General features: G+C 36.6%; 1 protein-coding gene across 1 annotated transcript; it reads right to left on the bottom strand.

Annotated features, from left to right (window-relative positions):
- Positions 1-2,282: 2,282 nt before the first annotated feature.
- LOC116120304 (cyclic nucleotide-gated ion channel 1-like) lies at positions 2,283-6,873 on the bottom strand. Its single transcript, XM_031406265.1, has 6 exons — positions 6,819-6,873; positions 6,392-6,668; positions 3,485-3,596; positions 3,058-3,119; positions 2,883-2,994; positions 2,283-2,798 (listed from the first exon to the last, which is right to left on the bottom strand). Exons 1-6 carry the CDS (start codon positions 6,865-6,867, stop codon positions 2,283-2,285), a joined length of 1,128 nt encoding a protein of 375 aa, XP_031262125.1. The 5' UTR covers positions 6,868-6,873.
- Positions 6,874-8,533: the final 1,660 nt, after the last annotated feature.

The following is an 8,533-nucleotide window of genomic DNA, read 5'->3' as shown; positions in this document are numbered from 1 at the left end:
TTTTAAAGTGGTTCGGATGCTAAGGTAGCAAGTCCTACGTCCACTAATGCTTATATTGATGATAGGGGTCAGGTCGCTATTAGCTGACTGACTTTATAATGCTATTACAAGGTATCAATTGCTGAGAAAAGAGAGAGTAATTAATTAAGTGAAAAAATGTGCGAATCCCCTTAATGAGAGATGAATTCCTAATTTATAGTCAGATGCTTTGAGGCAATCAGAACTAAATTTGCGAGTTGGTGGGATTATCCGTGCAAATCCTTCTTTATGTCACATTCCCTACCTTCCAGAGTGATTTGCGCGATTTAGAGCAGGGATTGGACACGTGGGAGCACCACAGCCTCCTGACTAGCCTGACGTGCGCCCACTATCCTGACAGATGTAAATGGTGGCTGTTCCAATGATCCGACTTTTGCGGGCTAAAGGGTCCTGACGTCAGCCCTTATATCTTTAGGCATAACATTATTTTATACTGGAATGATATATACTAGATAATTAATTTCGAAGTTATGGCACCTCACATTTGAATTAATGAAAGTAATTGGACAGTAAGAAGGCATCAGCTACCATCTAATTTTATATTTTTGAAAATTATAATTATATACACAAAGTGACGTGACATTCTTCTTTAACTAATGTATCATTTATCTTCATTAATGATTTATTTTATATTTTTTTACTCTCTTAATCGTTGTGTGTCATGTTACTTTGTATACTAGACGTAAGACACAAACTCTATTAAGAATATATTATTCATAAGCATATATAGTATGGTTTTAAAAATATTTGGTATTTGTTTATATAATTCTTTTTTAATACATTTGAAGCATTTGATATGTACATTAAAGATCATTTAGTATATATATGTTAAATATATTTTAAAAATAAAAACTATTTTAAAATGGTAATTTATCTATTGTTAATAGGACATTTGGTCATTGTATACTTCAAACTATTATTTTAGTTAACTATTTTGCTAATGTATTAAATTAGCTAGAGGTAAAATAGACTTTATTTTTTTAATTAAAAATTAAGGAAATATTTAATTTAGGATAAAATTTTCACTAATTTTAATAAATTATTTGGTGATTGATTTAAAAGTCTATAACTTTCCATTCGTACGAATATGATACTTTTTTAAAGTTGTAGGATGGTTATAATATTTGCTCTATATTATACAAACCCACACCATCCTCATCTGGGCTGATATTACTAAGCCCAACTCTGCACAATTTTCTTTCGGCCTCCTTCAAAAAGCCTGATATTTACCTTTTTGTCTAATTTAAGGCACTACTCCCGATCGCCATTTACTCTGATACGACGAATCACAAGAAATATGAGACAAATCCAAATACCAAAAGAACCTTGTGAGTCAAGCATTCTCTTCACATTAAGCCAGCGTTTCGATATATATTTTGGTAAGTCCATCAAATCTTCGACCAGAGACCTAATCAAAACACAAGCACTGATTAATCGAAAGTTTAACAAAATAACTTTACAAGATCAACAATGAAATGATCCTAGTAAAAGAAGCAAATTGTAGATTGCTGCAAGTTTTTCCAGCAAACCTTGTTTTGGTCGCAGTATTTTAAATTTAAGGCCTAAGAATCCTGCATCAAATTGAGGGACAAAAGAAACAAAAAAATCCACACACATTATTCATTACTTACCAGAATAAAATGGTGCTGCTCCATTTGATAAAGCATTTGGAAACCGAAAATGGAGCTCATAACTATTTTTTTTTTTTTATCATTTCAACTTTGTGTGTCTTGTATGATTCAATTTTATATGCATACTTTTCAATTATGAATTTGGTTACTTTTTCTGTCAAACATAGATTATTCTATCCTAGACTTTGCGTAATTGATCAAGAACCAAATGAGAAATACCCTCAGGGTATCTGGCTCAGTTAATATTTAATTGCAAACCAGCAAATTAATACTGCAATTGTAACACAATAGTGTAGAAAAAACTGATAAGTCAGGTGATCCTCCAAACGGATGGCCAGAGGTGATACTTTAGACTATTGGCCACTTTGGGGACTAGCAAAACAAGAAGCAAAAAGGAAATTTCAACTCCAAACATTTCTTGGAAGATCTTAGTATTCCTAATTAATACAAGACTAAAACAAAATCAAGGATACAAATTAATACATAAACACAAATTTGTTGATCTCAGGCCCTGCTTGCTACTGAGACAGAGTCGGTAGTGTTCTGAAGTAGCTCTGAAGCTTCACCTGATTACATAACTTGCAAGCCGGGTTCCATTTCCCCAGCAGCCCTTCATGAGTTCGTTGAAGTATGATGCCGACGCCAGGCATCTTGTATCACTCGAGCTGCCTGAATCATCGGATGATTCAAGTTCAATTCGCAAGAGCTCGAAAGATGGTACTTAATGAATACATTTTTCAAGTCATCTGCCACAAGAGCAAAGGCTTCAACTTTAGTAAGCGCTTGAATAGTTCTTGTTGACATAGGGAGATTGGATGAGGAGGGTTCATCCAGAGCCCATGCAATAAATTCTTCTCCACAGAAGTCGCCATCTTTCAGATGATCTTTAATTTTACAATTTTTATTTTTATTCTCTTTGCAATGCTCCGTGCTTTCCGAAGCAGAGGCAGAGGCAGTTGTTTTAGCCTTGGAGGTGTAGGTCCATAGTTTGCCGTGCACTATGAAGAGCATCTCTTCAATTGGGTCTCCCTCTCGGATTATGTGAGTGCGCTCAATGTAGAAAGCTGGCTTTACACAATCACAGAGCGCATCCAGTGTTGTTTCATTCAACTTTTTGAATTCTTCTACCTTCATATTACATCCAAGAAAAAGAATGAGAAAATGCTTTGGTTGTAGCTACATTGGAGCATCGACAATGAAAAAGGAACTTACTTTTTTTAGCAGTTCTAAGCAGAGTTCACGTTTTATGTTCATTCTAAGGTCCTTGGGAAGATTATTGGGCAAATTGTCTACATCAACACCATTGGTTTCTTGCCAAATGTATCTCTGGTGTTTCTTAACCTGTTGTTGCAGATTCTTAGAGAGCTTGCCGAAGGACATTCATTGCTCTATCTCTCTCCCCTTCAATCTCATCTCCTCTGATCTTATAGTCTTGGACTGCAGATACGTCTGTTTCACAAGAAGAATGATTCATAGAAAGTAAAGTTTATTGTACTTAAAACTTATGATTGAATTTCCCAGTTTATTCCTACTTAATCTTATGATTGAGTTATCCAAGGCATGTACTTTTGCACATTTTTGTAATCTGAACTTCAATTCTTGGCAGAAGGGGTCCATTAAATGATTTTTTCCCCCTTCTACTATCAAGTTAGTAAGAGTTTATAAGATTTTCCCTTCTGGTAGACTCATTCTTTCAGGAGTTGAAGTCCAGAATTTAAGAAAATATTGATGTTCATGAGAGTTAAGAACTAATCAATCATATGCATTGCAATAATATCAGAGATAATTAAGAAACAGAAAAATGTTCACCCAACCTGCATATTTCCGATGAGAAAGAGGAACAACACCAAACCAGAAATGGTAATCCAAACTGCAAAGAAGTTTTCCCAGATGAAGGTACTTTTTTGTAGATTTTGATCGAAACAGCTGAAAAGAAATTGAATGTGACTAATACATCAGACATTGTCCTCAGAATTGTAACTTTTACAGAGTAAGAAAATTTTATGGGCAGACAAAGTACTTTATATAAAATGTTTGAAACTGTTGAAGATGATGATATCTTGCTGGAAATGATGAAGTCAACACACAGTGGGAGTTGCAAGATTTTGGCACCACGATTTGAAATGCTGCTGTGCATGCAGAAGTTGTTTTTTGATCACTGTTTAAGAAATATTTCAGTGATGTGTTTAGGTGAATTAGGTTGATAAAATGATGTATTTTGATATGTTTGTACGTGCATTAGTTGGTGTGTTTAGTTTATTCAAATTTGCAGCTTTAGGTGGAACAGTGGCGTGTGTTTTGCATAAAACTACCCTTGTTTTTTGAATGTAAAGCAGAGCAAATTTTAGTTCAGATTTTCTCTCTCGACAGCTCTCTCTCACATCTGTTTATGGTCCTCTTTCCTTAGTATCTTCAGCTCTAAAAACCAACAATTGGTATCAAAGCTGTTGTGATCTTTCAGGACCTGGAAAAACAAAAACCTCTTAACAAAACTAACACCATACGTAATCTGCTTCATGGCTTCAGCTCCAGCTTCACTTTCTCCACCCATCTTCAATGGAGATCAGTTCCATGTATGGGCTGTCAAGATGAAGACTTATTTAAAAGGCCATGGGTTGTGGCAATACGTGGAGGAGGAGAAGCAAGTTCCTCAGTTGGGAGCAAACCCCACACTGAACCAAATCAGGATTCATGAAGAGGAGATGTCTAAAGCACCAAGGGCCCTATCTTACATACACTCAGCAGTGATAGACCAAGTCTTCACCAGGATTATGGCATGTGAAACTCCTAAATAGGCTTGGGATAAGCTTAATGAGGAGTTTGGGGGCAGCAATACAACACGCAACATGCAGATTCTAAACCTGAGAAGAGAATTTGAGATGCTTAAGATGCAAGAGGCTGAGTCTGTGAAGGAGTATGTAGATAGGTTGATGAATGTGGTGAACAAGATTAAGCTACTTAGTGAAGAGTTGACTGACAAGAGGTTAGTAGAGAAGGTTTTGGTCAGTTTACCTGAGCGATTTGAGGCAAAAATCTCTTCACTTGAAGACTCCAAAGACCTGTCCCAGATCAACTTAGCAGAACTTATGCATGCTTTTCAAGCACAAAAGCAGAGGAGACTAGAGGCAGGAAGACTCAAGTGAAGGAGCCATGATAGCAAGCCAAAATAGGAGGTATGCTGGAGAGAAGGGAAAGGAGGAAGTTAACAACGAAGAAGGAAAAAATGCGGGACTGAGAACCTTTCCTCCTTGTCCTCACTGCAAGAAAAAGAACCACTCTGAAAATAGATGTTGGTTCAAGCCGGGCATACAATGCAGGTCTTGTAAGCAGTTTGGACATGCAGAAAGGGTGTGCAAGAACAAAGGAGGGCAGCAGGAGCATCAATCCCAGACAGTAGAGAATCAACAACAAACTCAAGAATTTGAGCAGTTGTTTATGGCTTCAGGATGTGTAGTTGATTTTGATCAAGGGGTGTGGTTAATTGACAGTGGTTGCACCAACCATATGTCACCAAACATGTCCAATTTCGTGAGCTTAAATCAAAGCTACAAGTCTAAAGTTAAAGTGGGAAATGGAGAGCTGCTGGAGGTCAAAGGCAAGGGAAATGTTTCTGTCCAAACCAAGTCAGGTACCAAGATTATATCTGATGTTTTATTTGTTCCTAAAATCAGTCAAAGCCTACTTAGTGTAGGACAAATGCTTGAGAGGAATTACTCTCTTCATTTTAAAAACTTAGCATGTGTCATTATAGAACATGATGGGAATGAGTTAATGAGCGTTAAGATGCAAAGAAAAAACTTCCCGGTAGAGTGGGGAAAGGTTGTTTTTCAAAACCATTCAACTAACATAATTAGTAGAGATGTTAAGGTGGACGAATGTGCTATTTGGAACTGTAAAAAAAAATCAGGTTAAAGTCAAGCCAAGCTTCGAGCAAGATAGAATGCCCAAAAGTCAGATTGAAGAAGTGAATTCAGATGAAGTTGATGAAGTTCCAGTTAGAGGTACAAAGCCAATATCTAAAATTTATGAGAGGTGCAATGTGGTTGAGTTAGAACCAACAAGCTACAATGAGGCGGTCAAATTTGATGCATGGAGAAGCTGCAATAAAGGAGGAGTTCTTTTTAATAGAGAAGAATAGGTTACTGATATAATGACTAAGCCATTGTCCAAAGTCAAGTTTGAATATCTTCAGTTTAGAGTTGGTGTTTCCAGCAATGATATCAAGGAGGAGTGTTGAAGATGATGATATCTTGCTGGAAATGATGAAGTCAACACACGGTGGGAGTTGCAAGATTTTGGCGCCACGGTTTGAAATGCTGCTGTGCATGCAGAAGTTGTTTTTTGGTCATTGTTTAAGAAATATTTCAGTGATGTGTTTAGGTGAATTAGGTTGATAAAATGATGTATTTTGATATGTTTGTACGTGCATTAGTTGGTGTGTTTAGTTTAAATTTTAAATTTGCAGCTTTAGGTGGAACAGTGGCGTGTGTTTTGTATAAAACTACCCCTGTTTTTTGAATGTAAAACAGAGCAAATTTCAGTTCAGATTTTCTCTCTCGACAGCTCTCTCATACGTCTGTTTATGGTCCTCTTTCCTTAGTATATTCCAGCTCTAAAAACCAACAGAAACCAAGACAAGATTCATGCAGGGGCTGATATTACTATATTTATGGTTCAATACCTGTGCTAGATAACTCATAATGAGAGAACATACAACAAACCTGAGGTTTTGCAGACCCCATTGGAAGCAATGTAAAAACTTCTGTGGAAAATCTGTCACCTCCACAATACCAGACTGAAGAGCATCATCGAACATTTCAAAATCAAAAGCAACCGTGTTCTGAGTCTTTGTAGAAAAAAAATCATTCAGAAATTTGTAGTCTCCTGAACTTTGATTACAGTTAAAAGAACCTTGACTACATCCAGTATGATTTATGCAGGCATTCTTCCAGCGTACAGTCATTCTATGGCAAAAAAGTACCACAAGGCTCCAAATACCTAAAGATCCAGCAAGTCACTTGTCAAACAGAATGATACGCCAAATAATTAAATTTCCAGGATACAAAATTTATCAGGAAACTTGTAGTCACCAAATAGGGGTATTATCTCTGATCTATAACACAATAAATAAATGATAAATTAACTTACATGACCAGCAAGCATGTAAAGAAGAAGATTGAATGCAGCTTTGGCCCATATAGCTTCATCAAAAACATCTGAAATCCTAGTAGCTTTCATAAACAATGGGTAGGTACCCTCGGCACTTATTGGAAAAACACGAAAAATTTTAACAACTTCATTCCGGTAAAAAGTTCCGATCCTCTCATTGTTGGAACCAATAATAAAATCACAACCTGGACAAAGGCCAACAAGTTTAGAGTCTATATAAGTAGGCAAGTGTCAATATAGCTAACAACATTTAGCTGAAAAGAATATTGCATTATCTGTGGCAGTGGAAGAATGGCGAGAAGGTCAATTGGAAAGAAACGCAACAAATATTTCCTGGCTACAGTCCAAGCGTCTTTATGCAAATTTGCTTGCCCATATAGCTTATAAAAAGGAGCAAAAAAATCAGTATCCAGCCGAGAGATAATATAGATTATATGAAAGAAGTCAAAGACCGAACGGAGAATAATGGCAGTAGTCCCCAACTTTTCGCCAAATTTAAGGCCCTTTTGATCATCATTGATCACAGGAATGTAGAAGAACAAAGGATCCAATGAGATGCCAATGACGCACAATATAAGAAAGATCCACAAACCCAAAGGCCCCTGCGGGTCAATTTTCTTCATGTGCAGCAAGATTTTGGTCACAATGCCGTAACAAGATCTTGGTAAGCTTCTAATCCATTCAATCTCAGTTCCAAGTTTCCGGGAAAACTTCCTTTCTGTAGCTTCCTCTAAACTCGAGTTGGGGGACCTGGACAAAACATTGGTAATTTACATTTTAGTTTGTTGCTCTCCCTTGTTCATGTGCAATTACCATATGTACATTTTGGAAACACCAAAAAGCCAATGATAGACTACAAGTTTATCATTCTTTCACCTACATTATCTAGAAGAATGTAAAAATCACACCAAAACAAGAGAATTTCAGGCGCCTCTGTTGCTTATATATATTATATCACCCGAAAACAAAATGCTATGGTAAGTATTTGACTCGACCCATTTAGCCAGTGTTATAGAGGATAAGAGAATCACTCCTGTTTCTCAACGTAGTGTGGTCGTAAAATTTTTCTTTTGATTACTTATTATAAAGAAATTCGTGATTCAATGGATTGATATGCAGATAATCAGGAACATGGTCCCTTGCTCAACTTTTTGAGGATTTCTCATCGACCCAAAAAAAAAAAAAAAAAAATATCTTTTCATCTTTATTCATTTTACAGTTGTATATGTTGTCTCTAATTTGGCCACAAAGCTCGCAGCCTCGCAGCTCTCATAAGCTTGCAGAGATGTAATTCGACCCAAAGTAACCTTGGCCCAAGAATAAGTTCGACCGAGAATCAGTTCGATCCAGAATAAGTTCGACCCAGATGAAACTCGTCACAACAACCAATCCTTGCAGCTGTTCAACAAAATTAGAGATAAGCTTCACCACTCACAGCGCAATCTCAAGGCTCAATCACGAAAATTGTAAATGATGTGATCCCAATCCCAAACTAATCTCTCTTTCCTTTTATCGCACTCTGTCCACGTTCACATTGACTTAAAAGAAGCAAAGCCCATGTGTAGTTGTAATTGATGTTAAATTTGTTTGTTGGTAGTTGCCCTGCACTCCAAAAGTCTTTGTTTTAGATTTAGTGGTGCACTTTTGAGACCAATATGATGTAATTTGTCTGGACAAGACAGTAAAATGGGTTT

Source organism: Pistacia vera, unplaced genomic scaffold (assembly GCF_008641045.1).
Source record: "Pistacia vera cultivar Batoury unplaced genomic scaffold, PisVer_v2 Contig93, whole genome shotgun sequence".
Classification (NCBI taxonomy): domain Eukaryota; kingdom Viridiplantae; phylum Streptophyta; class Magnoliopsida; order Sapindales; family Anacardiaceae; genus Pistacia; species Pistacia vera.
Note: the sequence above shows the minus strand (reverse complement) of the source record. Positions and strands in the feature narration are given on the sequence as shown.